The 25,256-nt window shown below is 40.6% G+C and overlaps 2 protein-coding genes across 2 annotated transcripts in view; both read left to right on the top strand.

The window, feature by feature from the left end:
- The window catches only part of LOC121871908, a 36,411-nt gene extending 18,645 nt beyond the window's left edge, over positions 1–17,766 (top strand). The window contains exon 2 of the mRNA XM_042374505.1: positions 16,905–17,766. Coding sequence (XP_042230439.1) covers positions 16,928–17,608 — 681 coding nt within the window. The 5' untranslated portion in view covers positions 16,905–16,927 and the 3' untranslated portion in view covers positions 17,609–17,766. The remainder of the gene's footprint in view (positions 1–16,904) is intronic.
- On the top strand, positions 17,766–23,751 carry LOC121871906. The gene is made up of 3 exons (XM_042374503.1): positions 17,766–19,616; positions 20,059–20,157; positions 21,054–23,751. Exons 1-3 carry the CDS (start codon positions 18,480–18,482, stop codon positions 21,255–21,257), a joined length of 1,440 nt encoding a protein of 479 aa, XP_042230437.1. The 5' UTR covers positions 17,766–18,479; the 3' UTR covers positions 21,258–23,751.
- Positions 23,752–25,256: the final 1,505 nt, after the last annotated feature.

The following is a 25,256-nucleotide window of genomic DNA, read 5'->3' on the forward strand; positions in this document are numbered from 1 at the left end:
CGATAGTATAAAGCAGGTCGGTTGAAAAGAGAGAGAGACTCAGACAGACAGCGCGCGCTAGAAAGACAGACAGAGCAAGAGAGAGACAAGACCTCGGGCGGTGAGAGTAGTTCAGGGTGATAGCGAGAAATACTAAGGTGTAAAATTTATGGGAGGAGGTTCTTGTAATATCGAGATAAGAATTGTTTAGATTAGGTTAAGTTCGGTTTGGTTAAGTTCGGTTAGGTTAAATTCGGTTAGGTTTGGGTAGGTTAGGTTAGCTGAAACGCGGTTAGGTTTGATTAGGTCTGAGCTTTGCCGGAGTTGTTTGTACACTAGAGTGAAGATGACTTACAAACTGATGAGGTTAAAGTATTTGCTACAGAGGAGGAGTCGCCTTAAGATAGTGGGTTGGTTGGTGTCAAGTTTGTCGTGTGAGGGAAAGTTGTCCTTCTTAAGTGAAAGTTTTTGAAAGTTTGTGTAGGAATTGGGTTAACTTTTGTGCCTTTTCGGATCACCTGAACATTAGCCCCCACAGTTTATTTTACCTGAAAATTAACCACCTGAACTTTCACCTCACCTAACTTAACCTAACCTCACCTAACCCCCTAAGATAGCGTTAAGGTGATTAAACTTCAGATGAAATAAGTTTTGGAGGGCTAATCATCAGGTATAATCCCATGACTCCAAAATTAAGTTAAACCCTACGAAAACTTAACCTAACCTTCAAAATTAATTACTTACCATTTACTCGATTAATTATTTTGTAATTAACTATAAAGACTTAGACAGCGAGATTAATGTGTTTTTTTTAATAAGTTTAGATTTATTGATGGTTTATATTCGTCTACCTGTTAGTGTTAAGTTGTTTATTGTGTCGTGTACTTAATTTAATGAGAATTTAATCGTGTACTTAAGTGAATGGGATTTTAGTCGAGTACTTTAATGGGATTTTTTTTGGTTACTTTAATCGGATGGCATTGTAGCTGTGTACTTACTTTAATGGATATTTATTGGCTATTAACGTAACACTGTGTTGGTGGCCCAGACGTAGTGTTCTGTAATGTAAGCAAGACTGTGTGTGGTCTGGCAAAGCGTAATGAGTCCCTGAGAGAGAGAGAGAGAGAGAGAGAGAGAGTGTGTGTGTGTAAGTGTGTAAGAGAGAGAAAATGAAAGATAGGTTTAAGAAATAGAAAAATTACAAGTATAGATGCGACACAGCAAAGAACAGTGTATGTGTGTCAGAGAGGAAGCACATATTGTCGGGTCATATTAATGTGTGTTTTCCTTGTCGTCATGACCGCCCGTGTGTGTGTGTGGGGTGAGTGTGTTTGTGTGTCTGTGGCTTTGTGGGTGGGTGTGTAGAGCGTTCACCGCGTTGCCTGGCGGGTCAGTTTGCCCTCTACTGCGACACACACACACACACACACACACACACACACACACACACACACACACACACACACACACTTCACTATTATGTTTTCCTTCTATCAGTTCGACAAGTTACGTGACTGTGGCTGGCTGTCTGTGTGGTTTCTGATGGTTGATCTTGCAAGACTTGTGCGTGAGGGAACACTCTCTCTCTCTCCGTTATAGCCTGGAAAATGTGAATCCAAAGCATACGTGTGGGAAAGTGACTTAACCTACGGCACTCCAACACACACACACATTTACTCCACCAATAATAACACCACATTTACTCCACCACACACCACACACATTTACCTCCACCACACACACACACACATTTACTCCACCACACACACACACACATTTACTCCACCACACACACACACACACATACATTCACCCCCAACCACACTACCAAACACACACACCTACCCAAAACACACACACACACACACACACACACACACACACACACATACATACACACACATTCACCCCAACACACACACACACACCTACCCCAAAACACACACACACACACACACACACACACACACACACACACACACACACACATACATATACATACATAAGACACATACACATTCACTCCCCAACACACACACACACACACACACATTCACCCCAACACACACACATTGACACATTCACCCCAACACACACACATCCACCCCAACACACACACACACACACACACACACACACACACACACACACTGGAAAAATGTCATGGAATCTTTCAGCTGACTGGGGCTGGTAATGGCGGTGACCGGGGTTGGGACGGGGCAAGGACCGGGGTTGACGGGCAAGTGGACTGGGGTTGGGACGGGGTGGGGCGGACCTGGGGGTTGACGGGCGGGCGGACTGGGGCTGGTATTGGGAGGGGCGGACCGGGGGTTGGTACGGGGCGGGGCGGACCGGGGGTTGGGACGGGGCGGGGCGGGGCGGGTGTGGAGGAGGCGGGGAACTCTGCCTTAACTGTGGTGGAGGAATTTGGAGCGTGACAGAGGAACCCAGGAAGGCTTCTTTTAAAACCTAAAATATGGCAAAACTTTACACAATGTTTGAGAGAAATATCCGAGAATTTTGGGTTAGGTTCTCATAGATAGATCGATAGATAGATAGATAGATAGATAGATAAGGGTATGAAGGATATACACAGTAGATAGACATAGGTATATTTTCTTAGATAGATAGAGGAAGGTTACATAGATAGATATTTATTCAGTAAAAACGCCATACAAGTTTACATTGACTCAGTATACAGACAGTGTAAGTTTAAAAGACACATATACAGTGTCGGTAAAACTCATACACTGTGTCTCAAGGTTGTTTACGTGGCACCAGGGAGTCGGGTTACATTACTTACTGACCTAAACTCTCCTCTCCCCTCCTCCCCCTCCCACCCCACCTCCCCCTTCCCCTCCCACCCCACCTCCCCCCTCCCCTCCTTCCCAGCAGGTAGCGTTAGGTTGGTTAGTCTTCAGGTGAAATAAGGTGGGGAAGGGGGGGGGGCAATTTTCAGGGGCTCTGGTATCCCATCCCCCCCCAAAAAAACTTATGATCTGCCTCTCTTGGTACTTATGGTGCTGTTGTCTAAGAATAAATAATTTTGAGGTGTATACTGTATGTGTGTTTGTATGTGTATAACTCTTGAAATCGTGACCGGAGTATGGGAGGCATTTCTTACATGTTGTTATATACAGTATACATTCCAAGAAGATACCGACATATGATACTGTTTAATATATATCTTTAACTCGACTAATAGCGACCAACTAGCTACCATCGCACACGACTACCTCAGTGTTATGGATGTTGCCCTTCCTTCACCACTGGCGATGCTGCACTGTGTATACGTGGGTTTTTTTCCCCTAACCGGTCGGCAGGTTCTAAAATTACCGCTCACTCCCCGCACTACCTTGAGGATCCCCAACACCTGTGATCTATAAAGTGTTTCGATTTGTATCTGTATTTTTTTCTCACTACTTTCATTCCTTTCGCTTTTGTGTTCATCATATTTTCGAATACTCTCACTCACGCGATCACGTAAAAGAAAGCAATCAGTTTATGTGTGTGTGAGTGAGAGGGAGGGTACCTGCAATGAGCCGCCTGGGTGAGCAACTCAGTGACGCCGCCCTCTGCTCCTAGTTGTCCCCCCTCGTGACACGACGCACCTCCTCCAGCGCATTCCCACCTAAGCTAGGACGTCCACAGAGGCTTATTATGTTATTATCATTACTAGGTGCCTCTTCTTCCCACACCCTACACGCACTCCGGGACAGCAGAAACAGTCTATGTGTAAAAAACTGTTATTCATCTATGCATACCTGAGAATGTATTGGTCATGTTGCCCTCCAATGTAAATGTAAAATACCTATATTATTTAATAATAATATCGGTTGACTGAGTATATCATTTAATCAGTAATACCAACACACATATACAGTATTTGTCAGGGTTTTAGGTGGTAATGTCTAGTCACAGTATGCTTCAGTAAGGAGAGTGGTAGAGGCTTATAAACACTGGATCAGATTTTAGTGGCTGGGAAGGCAGGTGACCTTCTAGTTGGTTGATGGTAGAGCAGGGAGCGTGTCCACGGAGCTGTAGAGTTTGGGATGTATTGTACTCTCTCTCTCTCTCTCTCTCAGATCTATGTTTATCTGAAAGAAATGTAAATTTTGCTTATAAACGTAGTTAAAAGGTAATGCATCACACAGTAAAACAATCAATATATTTAAACAAAGCCTGATGCATGATTTTCGGGATCATCTGAAGATTAGGCCCCCAGCTTATTTCAACTTAATATTTACCACCCCAACGCTAACCTTATCGAACCTAACCCCTCCAGGTAGCGTTAGGGTGTTTAATCATTTGGTGAAATAAGCTGAAGGAGGGAGGGCTAATCTTCAGGTGATCGGAATATACCATTAGCACCTTCAGGTACAGCAGGTGTCATGGGGTGTGTCATAGAAAGTGTCATATTAAAAACTCTCGACTAATTAAGGTGTGACCCCCAAGAAGAGAGAAACTAGGGAAATTGAGTGAAAGTGGAGGGAAATGTTGGTGGGAGTGAGGGAGAGGGAACAAAGGATGGAGAGGAGTGAGGGAGAGGGAACAAAGGATGGAGAGGAGTGAGGGAGAAGGAACAAAGGATGGAGAGGGAGAGGTGTGTGTGTGTATGGTGTTGATGCGTGTTTTTGTGTACTGTATATCGTTATATCCAATTAGGCGTATGTACTGTATATGTATAATATGTATATATGTATGTATAATGGTATGTATGTATGTATGTATAATGAAAATCGAGAAAGTGAAAGTTAAAGAAGGAATTAAAAAATAGAAAACAGAATTATAGGTTAAAACACGAACAACTTTTTCAGCCGCTAGTGGTTGTCAGAGAGAAAGAAAGAGACTGAATGACTGACCTCGAGGTGTATTTGAGTTAAGCTTTTACCATGAGGATCAGCGCCTGGCGTATACCTCCTCTCTACACTGACTTGTCTACCTTAGCTCTGCCAGACGAAGGTTCGCTCGTGATGTTTATAGAGTGGTTGGTAATTTTGCTGTCAGTGTCTTTTTTTTATTATTATTTATGCGAGAGTTAGGATATATGTGACCCCGGGAACTGTGCTTCAGGTAGTAGCCAGTTAGTCACTCAACCACCCACTAGTCAACCAGCCAGTTACCCAGCAAGTTACCCAGTCAGTCAGTCACCCAACCAATTACCCAACCAGTTAACTACCCAACCAGTCGCTACCAACATTAAAAAAGGAAAGTGTAGAGATGTGAGGCTGCAAAAAAAAAAAAAATTATCGCAGCCAGAGAGAAAGTCAGCCAGGGCAGGTTTCTCCAGACGCCGTATGTGTTATGTAAAAAAGGCGCCTTGACCAGACACCTGACGACGGCGAATGACCCCCACCCCCACCCCCCGGCCGGTGAGTCTACTGAAGGAGGGAGTGAGAGTCTGCCCACAGCTTTTTAAGGACAGCTGTACAGTACACTCATCTGGCCCGGCCCTTAAACTGCTTCTCTCTCTCCCTCTCTCCCTCTCTCCCTCTCTCCCTCCCTCTCTCCCTCCCTCCCTTTCTCACTTCCCTCCTTTCCCTCATCCATCCCTCCCTCCCTCCCTTCTTCCTTCCCTTCTCTTCCGTCACAGGCCTTCGCCGCTATTTTCCCTCCCCTTCCTTCCCCTTCCGTCACAGCCCTCCGCCCTTACTCCCTCTTCCGTCACAGGTCTCCACCCTCCCTTCCGTCACAGCCTCCACCCTCATCCCTTCTGTCACAGGTCACAGTCCTCCATCACAGGTCTCCACCCTCCTTCCGTCACAGTCCTCCACCCTCCTCCTTCTTCCGTCACAGTCCCTCCACCCTCCCCCTCCTCTTCCGTCACAGGTCTCCACCCTTCCTTCCGTCACAGTCCTCCACCCTCCCCCTCCTCTTCCGTCACAGGGTCTCCCACCCTCCCTCCTCTTCGTCACAGGCTTCCGTCACAGTCCTCCACCCTCCCTCCTTCTTCCGTCACAGGTCTCCACCCTTCCTTTCCGTCACAGTCCTCCACCTCCTCCTCTTCCGTCGCAGGTCCCCACCCCTTCCCTTCCGTCACAGTCCTCCACCCTCCCCCTCCTCTTCCGTCACAGGTCCCCACCTCCCCTTCCGTCACAGTCCTCCACCCTCCTCCTCTTCCGTCACAGGTCCCCACCTCCCTTCCGTCACAGTCCTCCACCTCTCCCTCCTCTTCCGTCACAGGTCTCCACCCTTCCCTTCCATCACAGTCCCCACCTCACCCTCCTCTTCCGTCACAGTCCTCCACCCTCCTCTTCCGTCACAGGTCTCCACCCTTCCTTCCGTCACAGTCCTCCACCCTCACTCCTCTTCCGTCACAGTCCTCCACCCTCCTCTTCCGTCACAGGTCTCCACCCTTCCCTTCCGTCTCACAGTCCTCCACCCTCCTCCTCTTCCGTCACAGTCCTCCACCTCCCCTCCTCTTCCGTCACAGGTCTCCACCTCCTTCCGTCACAGCCCTCCACCCGTACCCTCCCTCCTGTACACCCCCCCCCCTCATAACACTAGCGAGGTCGTGCTTTGTAACCGTAACGTGTGGACGTGGCTGAGTATTGTTGGCGTGTGTGCGAGCTTGTAGGGGTGTGTGTATGTGTGTGCTTATGTGCGTGTGTGTGTGTGTTTTTGGGGAATATGATTGCCTATTTGTATGTGCATATTTGATTAATGCCAACAGTAACTTTTATGAAATATTTATACATATCAATAAAAGTTTCGTCTCAACGCGTTAGTGTATTTATTTGTATTGAGCAGGTTGGTGTGGTTAGGTTAGGTTGATGGGGTGAGGAGTCTGCAGCCGCTCCTGAGTAAATAATTATGTGATTAGTTAAATATATATCTAATTGTATGTACAGTAGCTAAAACATTTATCTGTGCATACTTTGTGGGAAACAATATGAGACCATGGACGATAAATATTGGTATATGAGGGCTGTCACTAGTCACACGTAAAATTTCGGAGCATATCGACCCCCACCTGCTACTTACGTACATGTATGTATAACTAATTTTCACATATTACTCAGGTCATGTCCACGATCTTGAGAGTTGTGTTGTAAAGTCGATGGTCGGGAATTCGCATGTTAAGTCTATTTCTGTACTGCACTGCCATGACGCCTACCTTCACTCTCCCTGCTGTCAGCCCCGCCGCCTACACTCCACGTATCACTTACACTGCCTGAATCAATAAAGTCAGATACGAGGGAAAAGTATTAAGTCACTGAGCACTTTCTAAGGGACTTGTAGATGCCCTCGGCGAGTGTAAAAAGAAAAGTGTTTATATCCTAAAGTGTTGATGGCTGTTGCCGGAGTGTAACATGTTGTAGGTATTATGATGCCTCGAATCATTGTTTGAAGTAATTCGAGACGTAATTTTATGTGGGGGTAAGTCTTCATAACTAATTTCATAAAAATAAATATAAAAGTTTGGATTAGCAAGACAAACAGCGAAAAATAAAGGCGTGTTTTGCCTGGCCGCTTAACATAATATTTATTAATTAACAAGTTCATGTTAGACAAAGGTTTATACACTACACAGGAAACGGCTTAGCCTACTACACGCCCTCACTCCCACACAACAGTAACTCCCCGTGGTGGCTCTTGACAAAGGCTGGGCGTGTGTACCTGCCTGGTAAGTAAACGTACTATACACCTGTGCTGACTGGCTCCCTCACCTTGCCTCTCGGTGTTCAGTGGACGGAGAAACGCTCTTGATCACTACCACTTAATACATCTTGATTTTCATATAATATACTTACACGACTGTAAAGTTTTAGTGTGGTGGTGTCATCCCTACTTGTACCTCTTGACTTTAAAAGAATAATAATTAATAGAAATCTCCAGCAAATATTATTGCACGTAAAGATAGATAAGTGTTCAATTCATTATGTTAATGGTAGACGGTGTAATGTGCCCCCTCACCTCTACCCCTTCACATCCACCCCTCTTTCCTCTTCCCCCTCACCTCTACCCCTTCACATCCACTCCTCTTCCCTCTCACCTCCTTCACATCCACCCCTCTTTCCTCTTCCCCCTCACCTCTCCTTCACATCCACTTTCCTCTACTCCTTCCACATCCACCCCTCTTCCCCTACTCCTTCACATCCACCCCTCTTTCCCCCTCCCCCTCACCTCTACTCCTTCACATCCACCCCTCTTTTCCTCCCTCACCTCTACTCCTTCACATCCACACTCTGTTCGGTTGGTCAGTTTAGAGATTTACCAAGGAATTACTGATATAGGATGTGGAAAGACGGTTTAAACTCGAATTATTGATAATGTTCTTATTAAGATGATCTAAAACACTGATCACTTAATTGTCATTTAGTTATTTAATGAAAACAGGTGAGACGCGGTCGAATAATTTTGGAGTTATCGTACCCTGCCGGATAACTTTGAAAAGAAGACGATATTTTTTTATTTAGCTCATTTCTGTTTCCTTCCACTGCATTGGATAAAGGAAGGTAAAACTTGTACCGGGGTTGTGGAGGCCGATGTAGACTGGTTAGTGTATTCAGTAATGTTGCCGCTTTTGTATTCTATTAGTCATTATAATTACGCTATTGAGGCGAAATATAGGCAATTATTTGTATCTGGCGACGTCTGGCAGTCTCTACTCTTCAGTTCACGATTTACTCACCGCGTGATGTTGCTTCCCTCCCTCCCTCACCATCACCTGCTGGAGGACGCTGCCAGGGACCAGCCCTCCTAAACGCTTCACACACCTTAACCCTTTGATTGTAGGTCAAATAGCCCCTGTCTTAATTGGATCTGCCCTAACTTAACCATTAGGATTGGAGGCTGTGTGGCATAGGACCCAACTATGATGGAGGCCCCTTGTGGGAATATGTCCCACTGGAGCTGGGGCCCAACCTTAATGGTTAGGTTAGGGCCCAGTAGGACGTGCTATTTAGACCAGTCACCAGCCTTTTATATTTGATGCCCGTGTTTTTTTATTATTGTGGGGCAATAAATAATGGTTTTAATAACTGTGACAAGTTTTACCACAGTGTTGAGATACAGCTACTTTACTGTGTTGACACCACACCGTGACCACAACGCTGATGAAAACTTAATGCTGAATCTCAAGGAAAACTTTGTATCATCATGTTTAGAGAATGTTACTTGCTGAACTTGGAGGTCGTTGTATAAGTTCCTTGTTTATTACTACAAATCTTCCTAAATGTCCGGTGATAGATAGATACACATTAATTCAATAAAATCGTCATACAAGGTTACATTAATTCACCATGTATAAATAATGCAGGTATACAATCCAATTAGGTAATGCAGGTATACAGACAATGGTAAACAACGATAGCCTAACAAAGTCACCATATACTTTTTTTCCAGCACTGTAGGGTTCATGATAAGAAAACTTATACTGGTTCATATTATCTAAATGTTGCCCAGTGGCGTCTATTATGCATCCCCAACTTAGAAATATTAACTCTTATGTCGGAAGTTTATTCTTTTTTTTCATTACCAGCGATTTTTTGTCAGAATTTTAACAAATGTGGATGTAAAACAGGAGAAAACTGGAATAAAGTTATTTTAATATAGCTTTATAACGCGTAACATAACTTCCTCATCACCTAAAGTTCCTAAACTCATGAAAGCCAGCGGCAGGGTGAGGGGTTGTCGGCTTGGTGAGGCGGGTGATTACTGCCAGACGTACACTGCACTGTCAATGTTATTCTGCCTCACCTACTGAAGATGCAGGTATTCGCGTTCGATGTTTGTATTTATGAAAGCTTCCGAGACGTTAATCCTCCTGGAGAAAAAGATAATATTTAGTTTGTTATATTTGTAAAGCTATAGGTTGTTTGTGCAGTACAGAAAATAAGTACAGGGTCAACCGAAAATGATGCTCAGATTGTAATACATAGCCAGAGTAATGGTTTAATTACTTCAGTACCCATGGTTGTCTACTCTAGATTCTTGAGCAACTAACAAAATAGTTTAAGAAATTATCTTGTATTAAGCGAGTGGTTACCTGGAAAGCTTGTTATAGTGGAACTTTGCAAAACACACACACACACACACAATAAGGTGTAAGTGTTTCGTATAAGGTTCATTACAGAGGCGCTAAAGAGAGTGATGGAGGTGAGGCGGCTGGGGTACACTTTCTAACAACTTTCGCTCTCGGGCGGTACAGGTGACTCACGAGCCTCACCGTCCTCCCTCACTACACGTCTACCTGCTACCCGGCCTCCCTCACAACACGTCTGCCTGCTACCCGGCCTCCCTCACAACACGTCTGCCTGCTACCCGGCCTCCCTCACCAAACGTCTACCTGCTACCCTGCCTTCCTCACTACACGTCTGCTTGCACCCGGCCTCCCTCACTCATACGTCTGCCTGCTACCCGGCCTCCCCTCACCACCTGCCCGGCCTGCTACCCGGCCTCCTCACTACTCGTCTGGCTGCTACCCGGCCTCCCTCACTGTCTGGCTGCTCGCCTCACTACGTCTGCCTGCTACCCGGCTGCTTCCTCTCACTCGTCTGGCTGGCTCCCTCACTACTCGTCGCTGCTACCCGGCCTCCTCACTCACTCTGTCTGGCTGCTCGGCCTCCCTCACTACTTGTCTGGCTGCTACCCGGCCTCCCTCACTACTCGTCTGCCTGCTACCCGGCCCTCCTGCTCGTCCTGCTACCCGGCCTCCCTCACTACTCGTCTGCCTGCTACTGGCTCCCTCACTATACGCTGCTCGGCCTCCCCTCACTACACGTCTGCCTGCTACTCGGCCTCCCTCACTATACGTCTGCACTGCTACTGCCTGCTACTGGCCTCCTCACTATACGTCTGCTTGCTACCCGGCCTCCCTCACTATACGTCTGCTTGCTACCCGGCCTCCCTCACTACTCGTCTGGCTGCTACCCGGCCTACCTCACTACACGTAAGGTCTACATAAGGGGCGGCAGCTCTGCTTGAATTAGTCACCTTTATAACACGAAATATTAAGACATTGAAATACAAGGTTATTATGATAAAAACTGAGAAGACAAATATTACTGAATATATACTGTATATATTTCTACTGTATATGTCTATCATCCTCCTAGAGAACGAGGTGGTGGATATCAGCACGCCATGCCCTCCTCCCTTTCCCATATACCCGCACACATCAGCTGTTTGTTTGACACCCCACACTGCTGGTTGAATTTATAAATATTTATTAGCTGAAGGGAAATATAACCAAGTGAATTCAAGAGAAGCTGCGCAGTTTATCATTATTTCGGGTCATATTACGGTGGCGGGTTTATCATTGTAGGTTTTCGGGAAATCCAGCTCCATAGGATGTTCTATCTCATTAATTCATTATACTAAAAGATTTTACCCTACTGTTGTACAAACCCAAAAACCATTAGTTAAATACAAAAGAACCACATTTGCATTTTTGTGGACCCCATAGGGGCAGTATTGAAATCTGTACTGAATACTGAGCCGACGGTACTGGAAGCAGCATGGCCGGTACTGCACTCGATCGCCTTCACTTTCCCTGTTGTTTACTGTAGTTAGGTATCAGTTCACAGGTGGTTGAACTGAAAGTGCCCCGGGCATAGATCAGACACTGTTACGGTAGAGGAAGTGAAGACAGTCGATTGCAATATCCACCACATTTCCTCCTTGGGTGCACAATAAAAGGGTTAGTCTACTCTGTAGACTATCTCGTTTATGCAGCATACTGTAGACTCTACAGTGTGCTGCATCCGCACTGCCCTTAACAGACCTGCAGGACCCACTCTCACACCTGTATAAATGAATGTGTTTGTGGACCACCGCAAGGTTGTGCTCAGATGTAAACAACCTGACGTGTAGCGCCTGACTCACTCTTAGAAATAAATGAAATGTTACGTAGTTTAGAAACAGCAATACATATACAAGTTTCTTTACGGTAATTTATTCTTGCTGACAGTATCACAATATGGCACCTGAACCTCCATATATATAGATATGAATGCTTAAAATATTACATTATGTACAGTATGTTGTCTGACCTACAGGATGGCGCGTTTCATGCCCTCAGCGAGGAAATACAAGGATTATTGTCTTTTTCAAGAAGTATTGTTCATAAACTGAATAGTGTGTGTGTCCTGATCCTCATTAGTACATATATTGCTACACACATTATAATTACTGTACGTGATCTTTACACCATCACCGAGAATAAATAAAAACAGTGAACTTTGCTCCTCATTCAAGTATCATCAGTATTGCCTCACATTGTTGACATCTCAGTGATTCTCCCAGCAATGTCGTTCACTATTTTCTTTGTTTAACTTATTGATGCTGTTGCATTGTCTTTTGTTTCCTCTTAATGTTTACAGATTAGGAGGCCTTTCAAAAATAAATAGACTTATCTTGAGGACGTATTAATGCAAGAAACCTGAATCACGTTATTTAATTTCTGTGAATTACATTTATCAGTTTTATTAAGAATTTTTTTTTATTTCAGTTGTATTTGTCAAAGAACAGTATGCATTAAAGCATATTTATATACCGCAAACAGAAGCAACTGATAATATTGTGAAGGACGAACAGCCACCACTCGCCTGTCACCACAGGCTGCAAGTTTTTTTTTTTTTTTTCATCTAGGCCCCTGTGATGTGAGTAATGGGGTCGTTACCAGTGTCGGTGTTGTCAATGATGAGAAGTGCGTCTTACTTAAATCTCTCTAAGTTAATAATGTCTTCAACAAGTAATCATCACGCCACGGAGCGTATACCGCTGGATATTTTAAGACGCTGTGTAAATATTTGATTCTAGAATTCTTGTTAACGCTGACTTATAAACCGTCGAGTCTGGTGTTGCAAGAAGCACTTGCTCTCTTTACAGCAATTACTTTGACCTCGGGTTTTAAACGTCAGTGTCGTAGTTGAGTTGAAAACTACATAAGTGTTATTCAATGAAATTATATGGCTAATAAGCCAATGTGTAGAGTGGAATGTTTGCCACAGTGAAAGGGGGCGGACTCACAGCCAGCAGCTCACCACCAGCCTTGAACCCACAGAAGTCACGCCTCCCTTATGTTGCTAAAACATTTGCGTATCCTAAACTGTCTTGTCGCTAGATACATAAACTACTTCTATACAGTATGCAGTACTGTACTAGTGAACAGCGGGTCTGCATATCCTATTAAATTAAAATTTGTATTAGAAACAAAATGTGTTACCGCTACAAGCAGAATAAAATTCTTACGAATAGAAAGATTACTTAATTTATAGATTCTATAATCTCCACATAGTAATGTTCGCATAGTGCACGAAAGTGTTCCTAGGAGCATCTTGCTGCCGCACCTCAGTCTCGCTGTCTGACGTACAAAGAATTTATTACAAATATTTATTTATTAGATATAAACAAATGATAGGTAATTTTATAATAATGTTACATATTAAAGGTTTACGTATGCAACCCGATATCTTTACGCATTGTCTGGTATGGATGGTTAGCACTAACACATGATGGTTGCTTGCTTGCTGCATTACTACACATCTATCAATTAGATTCCGTCGCACCTTCGACACGTATACTGTATTAGGTGTTACTGTAGTAAGCAACTGGGATAAGCTTATCTTTCGCCTTGCGTAAGCACATTATCCCAGAAGCGAAAGAGAAAAAAGAAACAATAAAAGTGAGGAATGTTTTACATGTTAGAAATATTTGCCACTTGTAGCCCTTAAAACAGGTGTGTTTGTATGTTTACTATTACCATCTCTTGTGTCAAAAACATTCCATGTAACATAATGTACCAGGGATCTCCCCCCAAAAGAGCATAATATTACAATATCTGTTTCTTCTTGGACAGATTGTGTAACCTTTATATGCAGACTTCCTGACAAGTTCGTTATGTTTAGGTAATAAAAGCCAAATATAGTTGGGAATGCTGTACTATTGCCGTAGCTACTTCACTCTTGAGCAGTTGTTTCAAGTTTATAAGGGATTTATTCGTCCTAACTTTGAGTACTGCTCTCATATCTAGGGTGGCTCTTCTTCTGTCCGACGGTTAGATAGGGTGGAATCAAAGGCATTTCATCTTATTAACTCTCCTCCTTTAGTTGATAATTTCTCTTCCCTTTCTCTTCGCCGCAATCTTGCTTCACTCTCTTTTGCAGGTACTTTAACAGGCAATGTCAGGTGGATTTGGCATCCTGTGTACCGCCAGCAAGGCCGTGGGCAAACTCTCGTCTTGCCAGCGGTGCCCACCGTTTCTGTGTGGATGTCGGTCACACTAGAATAACCCGTTATAGTACATCCTTCTTTCCTCACACAGCCAAACTGTGGAATGCTCTGCCTTCTTTTGTGTTTCCATACTCTCACAATCTGCCTCACTTCAAAAAGCTGGTTTTCCGGCATCATCGTGGTATAGATTAATATAGTCTTTTTTCCCTTCTATTTTTAATTTTTTTTACTCTTGTTTTTTCGACCCCCCCAGGCCTCGTTGTGGATCGATGACCTTTGCTCGGGTGGGCAATCCCTCGTGTGTGTGTGTGTGTGTGTGTGTGTGTGTGTGTGTGTGTGTGTGTGTGTGTGTGTGTGTGTGTATATATATATATATATATATATATATATATATATATATATATATATATATATATATATAATTCATAGAAATAAAAACTAATTTGAAGTGCTCAAGTAAAGGATGAATAATACAGGTCTTTGACCTCCTAAACTTGAAGTGTGCGAGTGTTACGTGAAGATTTCAGGAACGGTCTTCGTTGTCTAAAACGAGGTCACAACTAAAGACATTTCAAATATTTTTACGTTAACATACTTAGCTAACACCTTCGCCACGGGTGCTGTACACAGATGAGGTAAATGTTTGTGAAATGAATGAATACTCGTTCTTTATAGAGTGCAGCGAACTCTTTAGTGCTCTAAGTTACGGTGCAGCGCGTCAATCTGTTTATTGTTGCCAGAAAACCAAAACACTGGCCACTGATTTTACAGCTGCAGTTGCGGCAAGAGTGTTTATACTCACTGTTCTGGCAGGAAAGATTCATCAAATATGTTTCGTGGTCTGGTTGTCACTTAAGCAGCAGATTCTGGGACGCCAGTAATCACGGTGTTATTGACCATCATTATATATATATATATATATATATATATATATATATATATATATATATATATATATATATATATATATATATACACAGTAGTTTCGCACCAAGAATAGTTTATGGACGAACATCGAAAACATCGTTATAATGAACAAAGGGATGAAATCTTGTTTCGGTGATAGAAGAACTGTTGAGGTGACGCTAGCCAATAAGAGAGAGAAACTGCATGTTATGAATAAGTGGGTGAGAGGCGAGGCTGCGGCCACAGCAGATGGCTGTTATTAGAGTGGAGGGCTGGCTAGCGGTACAGTACAGTATATGATGTGGGAAGCTCGCCCATTACCCAACCTCGTAACACGTTATGTGCTCCACACCACGCCCTGGGCCCTTAATGCCTTACCTCACAAGTTTCTAATTCACTGCACTGATTTAGTATGGAGTTCACGTATTTCTTGAAGAACATTGTGGCGATGTGATGCATTCTACCCGGGACGAATTTTATTTTCGCTCATATATCTTTCGACACTCAAATGGAATAATTTCAGTTTGGTGTGAAAGTGTATTACATTTTCTTGCTTGATATTTGTGGGTGTGTTAACACAAATATTTGTACTTATAACCATTTTTAGTCTAGGGGCTGCGCCATCCAATGACTCATTTAGCAGGAAATCAGAATACAGACTGTAATCGTAATGGTGGCACCAGTTTCATTCATTAATTTATTTATATATGCCACATTTAAACTGTACAAAACGTACTACCATATACACCAATGGTAAAATTGAACAGTGACAGCGCAAAGTACAGTATTGTAGGGAAAATAAAGTAATGGGCAAAATAAGATGTATTTAGTAAAAACTCAATATATCACAGATATAAATAATAGACGAAGAAAAGACTAAGAAAGAAAATATTGCACAGAACAGAGAATAAAAAGTCAATTGAATATAACTCTTCCGATGGGACGTTTAGACATCCGTCGCCTGGCACTCGGCTTTCACAAGTTCTATGACATGATATTTGTTAAAGTGGTAATGTTCCGTGTGTGGTTTTGAGTTACAGATATATCATTACAGGAGAAAAGTGCTTAAACTTATTTTATAAACCCAATAATATAGCTGTTACACTCACACCAAACAACAGCGCAAGTATAATTCCTAAGGTCTCCAGTAATCTTTAATGAATTATAACTTTAAAGAAAACTACTGTATACCTAACCTAACCTTTTATTTTACTTTTTATAAGAAATAAAAGGCATAAGCAGACAGGAACTAGCAAACGACTGGGCAAAAATATAATAAAAACCATGATTAGTGAGGTTTAGAATTACAGGGGCGGATCCAGGAATATCAAAATATGGGTCCAAGGAGTTATGGTTGGGGGGGAACATGATGAGCACAGCGAGCCCATCCAGCTGGGGGTTTGGGGGGGGGGGGACGTTGCAACCTGCAAGTCCCCCCCTAACCAAGATTTTTTTTATCTGACCAATATCATGGGCAGTTTGAGGCCATTTTGAAGCCATATGCACTTGATATTAGGAGATATTCTGAGGACAATAGTAATTATTTTTTTAACATACAAACACGCCCGAGTACAATACTGCTTTAAAGAAAAAGTCTTGGAATTTTCTGGTGAAAAGGGGGGTCCGGAGCCCTAGGACCCCCCCCTCATGGATCTGCCCTTGAATTAGAGTACTGTAGTCAATGATATTAGCAGTGGAATATTTTATTAATCACTTTTACTCAATAAGTATTTATAACATTATGGAGTAAATATGACTTTTTTCACATTAAAAAACAAAAAACAACTGACCACTGATCACATTAAAAAACAAAAAACAACTGACCACTGATTGTATTACAGAAAGTGGAGCCATCATCATCAAGATGGAGGTGGAAGCCAGAATAAGTGTTCAGGCTATGAGGGGAAGATTTGAGCAGCGACATGAAGACGGCACACTTGTATCTCCTCTTGCACAAAAAATCAATACCTCTCCAGTTAGAACAAGAACTTCGTCAGTCACTAACAAGGATTCACCAAATGGGGATGAAGGAAAAATTACTCAAAAAAAGTTGGTTCTTCCCCTGGAGGTAAGTGAGCAAGACCAGAAACTCCTGACTGGAGTAAAAAATGGTCCACTGAAAGAGGATTCCAAGAATGGATCGTTTTTGTCTGATATCATATCTCCAGTTCTGTCCGGTTCATCCCAGAGGAAATTCTCCTTTGATATTTCCAGAGAAAGAAGAGAACAGACAGATGTGAAGATGTATGAAACTCCCTCATATAGTTTACTGAATAAAAGTACAGGGGAAAAGTTAGATTCTTGTGGTGCTGAGGTGAAGCCAAGTGTTGTTAGAAGAATACCAGTATTTAAATCAGTTGACACAGGGCTTAACTCAGAGGGTAAGAAGTCTGATAAAGAGGACGAGGAAGAATCTGTCAGTGGATCTCTCGAAAAAAGAGGAAGATTTTTTGGCCATATTCGCTCCAGATCACATGGGAATTTCATTATTAAACGAGAAGCCAGTGTTGAAAAGAACAGTCATTCAGTAGAAAAGGGGTGGTAAAGCAAAGGGACAATATTCTCAATAAGGATTGGCTCATTCAGAAAAAGAAATTAAAAGGTAATGATAACCTGTTTAACAGTCAAGATTCAAAAAGTAAATCATCATTTGAGGGCAAACAAAAGATTGTGGCAAATGTAGTGAAAAATATGAAAAATAAAGAAAAACCAAAATCAGAAAACTGAGTTTTTCTTCAAAAATTGAGAAGGAATTGAAAAATAAGAGAGAGAAAGCAGTTAATCCGAGCTCAAAAGACAGAAAAATCTGCCTGCCACTTCCTTCTCCAGACAAAGCAAATAAAGGTGGTAATTTTTGGGTAAAACAAGAGACAAATATCAAGGATATTAAGGTATCTGCTGGACATAAGCCACTGGTGGATGATAAACAGAGATCTAATTTACGGAAGATTTCACCTATATCAGGAGCTGCTGTAGCAACAATAGAAATTGCAAAAGCTGTTGCAGATGTTGCACTAAAAAAGGCAGGAACTGTGAACTCAGATACTTTTGAAAATGTTTCCTCATCAAGTCCAGATACACTTACAGTTCCTCCTGCAAGGCCGCCAAGACGTAGGTCTTCTGGTGCTGGTCTGACACCACATAAGAAGGGGAAAGCTCCATCACCACCAGGTCAACCTTCAGCCTCGCCAGCTTCATTAAATAAAGTTGTGTGTGAAAAGTCACCTGTCAGAGATAACTACACAAGTGACAATTTGTATTCCTCAATTACAAAGAACACAGATGTTCATGTGGAGAATAGATTGTCTCCAGATGCTATTGTAAATAGGCATACTGAGTCTCCTGATCTCTACAAATCTTCTGATTCACTTTCATCATCCCAATCATTTGAAAAGTCTAGAGAAAATTCACCAATAATGGCCAACCATGATTGTTCACCCACAATAGGCAAGACTTCAATAATGGACCAAGATTATGTATATAGACCTCTAAATGAGGAAAATAAAAAGTTTAAGACCGAGTTGCAATCCATACATTTGGAAGCTGGTATGTCATCAGAGGAAAAAATGTCTTTGAGAAATTGTAGAGTTTCATCAAAGTCCAATGAATGTCTTCATGAAAAATTCTCTGTTGATTCTGTGTTAGAAAGTGGTGAAAAGGTAAAAATAGAATGTTTACCAGCTGGTCCACCACCAAGAAAACCACCAAGAACCTTTGCTTATGACATTTATAAGAATGTTAAGGGGTCCATGGGTGAAGAGGTTCCGGGTGAGGAGACTAGTGAACTGAATAAAAATTCTCAGTCTGAAACACCTCAACCACAACCCATTTATGCTGTCCCGTTGAAAAAGAAAAAGTCTAATAGCAAATTTATCCCAAAGTCTCCTGTGAGAAGTAAAAGTGATTTAACAAACAAAGACATTTCTAAGCCATCCATTGCTCCTAAGCCTCCCCATATTCTCAATAGAGCAAAACGAGCATCAGTGGTTGACCCTCTTTCTAGTACTGAGAAAGATGAGGAAGCAGCCATAACCTCAGAGTTTCAACGACAGGCACACATACGCTATAGTCTACGAAGACCAAAGAAACCACCACCTGCTCCTCCCCCATACTCGGATATGGAGGGAAACACTCTTAATAATTCAGTCAATAGTCCTAGCAATGCTAATATTTTAACCAAAAGTAATACAGATATATATTCTGTGAGTAATGTCCTTCCTAGCTCCAAAAATACTTTTGATCTAAATTGTGACCCTAATGAATTTCATGGTAGTAAGAATATTTCCCAAGAATCATTTGACTTACAAAGTATATCCCACTCCAAATCTCTCTCTTCAAGTCAAGGTATTCCTGTTAGTGATTATGAGGATATAAAATCCTCAGTCTTAGCTCTACGAGCAACATTTTGTTCTACCCATAACTTAGAGGCAACTTCACCGTCACTAGAGAATGACCAGCCACTCTCACTTGGTTACTGCAGTGTGGACTCACGCTCTCCAGATACAACAGATCTCTACAAAAAGCGCAGCATGAGTGATGAAACACTTTACAAGGTGAGGGTTAATCCTACACAGTACAGTACTGTAGTTTAAATTTACAATACAGTATTGATTACCGTAATAGGAAAATTTTCTTTTTCATACTTCATTGCACAAGTAACTGTACTGTATTTTAACGTATTCATTATACTAAAATTCTAAAAACCAATGATGTGAAGACACTATATAGTACTACAGTATACATAAATGTGAAATTGACCCCGATATCTCATTTTACAGTCAATCCTGGGTCAGGTGGCTTAAGTTCCGTAACAACTTGTACATTGTATTTAATCTTGAAATCTCTGTTACAGTACTTCTCTTTCCTCTTTCTGTACCTACTTCTGTCATTAGCATCTTTATTTTATTGACAGTACAGTATTACAGTACTGCCTAGATTATTCTTATTGAACATCACTCACATATTTAAAAGTTTTGGTGTATGTTTGCCTAATAGGGATCTAGACATGGAGATGAGCCAATATATGCAACTCCTATTTTCAACACCAACAAGGGGTCCTCCAGTCACAGTCGCCAGAGAGAACTCCATTATATGGTATGTTCATAGCCTAATTTTACATCTTTTATAGCAGCTAGGTTCAGTTAGGAATAATACTTTTGGGGGGACTTTTTAATTTTTTTAGTTGAAGTTTGGAATAATAGATTCAGATAATTTATCAATATCCTTTTAGCTATATGTTGCACAGATTTATCCATTATGTTTCTAATTATACTGTATCTGTAATGCACTTACTGTACTTATGGTTGCACTAACTGGCCATATGACATCACAACAGCAAGGTACTTCGGAACCTGGTTTATCTAACCTCTAAGCATCCTACATCTGCACATCTAATCTAACCTTTGTACACGGATAGTTCACATGCCTAACTATATTTTACTAATGTGATTAGATTTGAAAATTAATCAATTGTATTACAGTAATGAAGTGTACATAATAATATTTTGCCTATGTTAAATTTTTGCTTTAACGAAACATATACTGTAAGTGTGTGTTTTTAAAAGGGTTATGTGTATTATGAGGCCAACCAGGAAAACTAATATTAAGGTCACGTCTTTTTTTTTTTTTGCCAAATGAAATTTCATAAAAAATACCCAGGAATCTTCTTATACAGCACATTTAGGAAAATCTTTTACAGTATACTGTAGTGTATAAAAGCACAAAAAACTTCTCCACAGTAATTTTCCAGAATATTGGTACATATACAATACGTACATGTATAATATACAGTATCAGGGATTTAACATTTAATATCTTACTCCACTCATTAATGCTTATACGTAATACAATATCTCATATTCTTCAAAGGAAGCAGAAAATATTCTTGTTAGCTTGAAATCTAATGTACTGTAAGTACTAACTAATTTAATTAACACAAATATATACTTTGTCCTACCCATTCTTAGTGTTCCGTCCTTTTCACTGATGAGGAGGAAGCAGATGCAGGCAGGGACGGAACTGACAGTGGACGAAGGAATAGAAGAAATAGTACGAATGGTAAAGAGAAGATGCTAGGAACTGATACTGCAGATGGAGGCAAAGGAAGATCCAGTTTGATATCAGCATGGAAGAGAGATTTTCGACAGAGCTGTCGTCAAGTTCAAAATAAAATAAAGAAAACTGTCATCAGATAGTATGAGTTCATCACTTATTGTATGATAATTCTTGAAATACTTTTTGACGTTACATCCGATCAAAAAAAAATACAGTACTTTGATACTGTATAGATATTTCTTTCATGAAGCTTTAATGGGAAAATTGTGTACAGCAAAATATGTATATACTGTTTTATCTAATGTAAGAGCACAGATAGTAATGGTCATATATGCTCATATCAGAACTCGTGTAAAAGCCACTGACCTTGGTATGTTACATAATATTTTATTTAAGGAAAATACAGTATGTTGTGAAATTATGTTGTAAAACATAATCAGACCAAAGCTAATGTTAGTGTTAATATAGTGTGATAATCCTGAATTTTATATACAGTACTGTATTCCACATTTTCTGACAATTATAATCACAAAAACATATTTATAGGAGTTTTAACATTTTGAAATTTAATATAAACACAGTTTAGGGAGAAAAAACCTCAGAGCATTAAACTCTTGCCAGCTTTTGTTACCATAGAGTACTGTACTACGTGGTTTTAATAGTTCTACACTCAACATATTTTGGAGTTAAGGTTTAACCTCCACAGCTCTCCATCATTCATGAAATGAAGACACAATGAAAACTATTTTAAGTAGTACCGTATATTATAGCTATGCTGGAGGATGTCTTGGAGTAAATCTTCAACAACAGTGTCACTTATGGGTGTAGATACATATTTAATTCCATTTTTTCACCACGATAAATGCAGTGCTGTACCATGAATATATCTCAGAAGCAGGTTTGTTTAACCCTTTCTCAGGTTCATCTTCAAAAGGTGATTTTTGACACTTCAGAAACCTGAATACAGTACAGCATACAAAAAAGTATTGTAGTATTCTTTTTGAGATATGGGTCATTCAAAAGTCATGCAGTATTTTTGTGGATGTCCTGTAAATGGGTAATGTAGTGAAATCTAGCCTACTTGATACACTTAAACTAATAGCAGATACACTCACATTGAGATTAATGTGGACATCACCAATCAGAAGATCCTTACAGGCACAAACCCATAGGTGTTATAATAGGGGTTCTGGATGCGAGCTCATTGAAAATTACAGTACAGTTTTTTAAATTTGAGCTGTAGACTGATTAGTTAACTGAATTACCTGTAGAGCAAAACTGTGGGAAAAGTAAAGGACTTGCCGTTACATCCACTGATAATGCCACATTTACACCATTCTTGTTTCTGTTATATATTTTTTAAATTATACACTGATCATTGTTATTGTCACTTTAGCTGTATCTTTTATGGTTCCTTTACTCTCATGCCTTTTTTATTTCTACAGTACTTGAACTTAGTACTGAACAGTATATGCAGTCTTTGATGAAGTAACTCTTTTGTTCTTTTCACACTTTTCTATTTCTAGACAAACAAATGACTGCTGCTATGTATATGATAGGCTAGACAAAACTACATGCAGGATTTTTCAGTAAAGCTTCAAATATTGTAGTGGTGTTTGGTCTTCAACTCTTCATCATTGGAAGGTGAGGTGGTTGTGAGCTGTCATAATGCTTAGAGGTAGGAGAGAAAGAAAGAGACTGTACATATACTATTTTGCTTTAAATGTAGAAAAAGGCATACTTGATTTGCACGTAGAATGCAAATAAATATATTGCTTTGTAATTCTTAATTTTCAAACCCAGTACATAAACATGAGATTGATTCAGAGGCAATGGACATTAAGTTATCAAGGGGTATTTTTCTGATCAGCAAAACATTTTTTTTGTGATTGCAGCAACAAAAATTAGTGTTTTTATTTTCTAGTCTTTAATTCGTATGTAGAAATAAGTGATGATATTCTCCTGAACATACTCAATAATTTATGTGGATATATTCATACAGTATATGTAGCTGGTATTTTTTTTTCTATAATTACTGTAGTGTGTCAATGCCAGCTTTTATCATTGTGATTCTAAGTTCATTGATAAATTTTTCCATGTACTGTATTGATAATGATATGATGTATAGGGCTTATACAGTAAATAATTTTGGAGGCTTTTTTACGAATTGAATGGGTAGCAGTGTAGCTCTAATGTATTTAATGAATATACCCATAAGTTATAGAATAGGATTAATGCTAGTTCCTCAGTTTAACACACTTAGTGGAGCTTATACTAATCAGTCATGTGAGAAGGATTTTATCAGGTAAAATGAAGCCATGTTGTTAAAGGCAGTGTTATGGTTACTGTGAAATGAACCAAAGGGAAAGCATAGTGTATTGAAAAGGTAACTGTCCATTGTACAGTAAATTTTTGCTGTCAGTATGTATCTTTCCTAAATATTAAATTTCTAGAGCTCCATTAATTGAAGAAAATGTACTTAAAAGTCTTGTTGGTGATTGTAATAAACTTTTTATGAATACAGGTACCTGTACAGTACAGTATATATGGGTTAAGAATTGAATGCTGATATGTAACTGGTCATCTCAAAAATTTTGTTGTATTTTGTAATACATTCATTAAAATTATTTATATGAACAAAAAAGTATTATTCTGTTAAGCTACAGATATTCAAACATTTGTATAATATTAGTACTACAGTAGATTTGTGGAACCAACTCGCAGTGAGCATTGTCACTGCACCATCAATGAACACACTTAAAGACAGACTGGACAGGAACTGGATTAATCACTGTCACCTGCACAGAGTGACTACTAAGACTAGGTCCATAATATCCAATGGAAGAAGCATTTGGAAACAAGTCCAAGGATCTCTTGCACAAGAGGTAATTGTATATCCCCAGTCTTAAAGAAGGGTAATTAGGACTATCTATCCTATTCCAGTGCTTGATAAGGATACAGTGCAGTTTTATGTCTGAAACATCCTGCCTTTACTTTATCTTCTTTGTTACTGATTGGCCGGTTATGTACTGTTGGCAAGTACTGTACTGGCCTCAGAATGTACCTGGGCCTGTGCCAGTGTTGGTCAAGTCCGGCCTTTAATGAGCTCACACCCAGTCTCTGGCAGGTTATTCCAAGAGTTCACAACTCTTAATCCACAAAAGTTAGATCTGCCAATTTTCTGTACTTGTAGCTTCTTTAATCTGAGGCTGTGAACTGAGGTGGGGTGGGCATCTGTTGGCTCCAGATATGGAATTCTGATTGTGTACTGTACTACTGTAGTGTCCTCTGAGGTGTTTATAAACTTCTATTAAATCACCTTTTGCCCATCTATAGTATAAGTTAGCTCACTGCAGGTATGTATTCTAATCTCTCCTGAGATTAGATTAGAGTTCAGACACCAGTCTGATGATTTAGTTCCTGTGGATTTGTGCCTTTGTTACATAGTACATTGTCCAGTTAAATTGTTTATTGGAAAGAAAAATTACCTGAATGAAGGGATATATTTGTTATGGTGGTGTTACTAGAGTACTGTATATACTTCATATGACATAACGGACTGGTTTGGGTGTGTTTTACATCTCTAAATTTAATGAATTACCAGATCAAATGATCCCAACACACATGTGACATGCATGATGCCAGGTAGTGAGAGATGACAGTCTAAGGCAGTTGTAATACTGTACTAGTAGAAAGCCACAATAATTCTTTGATCGATACTACTTCTTTAAGAAATTCCCATTGGACATTGGTGGATGGTAACAAAGTAGCTTTACTTCATTACTGTCCACGTGTGTCACTGAACTAGATGATATCCAGGAGATTCTTCCTTCACTTTCAAGTTTAATGATAATGACCAGTGAGTTTAATTAGTAATTAAGAAAGTTAAGGCCCAAGTCATGGATTGCACACTACTAGTCAGTGAAGCAAATATTTCCTTGTAAGCTGTCAACCAGCTGAAATACAGTAGATATATTTTTATGTTACCCTCACTTGTAATCCTTGTACAGTGTAAGAGGATAGGCCTGATTAATTTTGGAGTAATGTTGTGCTTATTTTGTCAGTTCCTTCATTTAATTTTAGATATTGTGCTGATGTTACATTTCAGAGGAAGAAAGTCATGTTAAATAAATATTATC

Source organism: Homarus americanus, unplaced genomic scaffold (assembly GCF_018991925.1).
Source record: "Homarus americanus isolate GMGI-L3 unplaced genomic scaffold, GMGI_Hamer_2.0 scaffold34345, whole genome shotgun sequence".
In the NCBI taxonomy this organism is placed as follows: Eukaryota; Metazoa; Arthropoda; class Malacostraca; order Decapoda; family Nephropidae; genus Homarus; species Homarus americanus.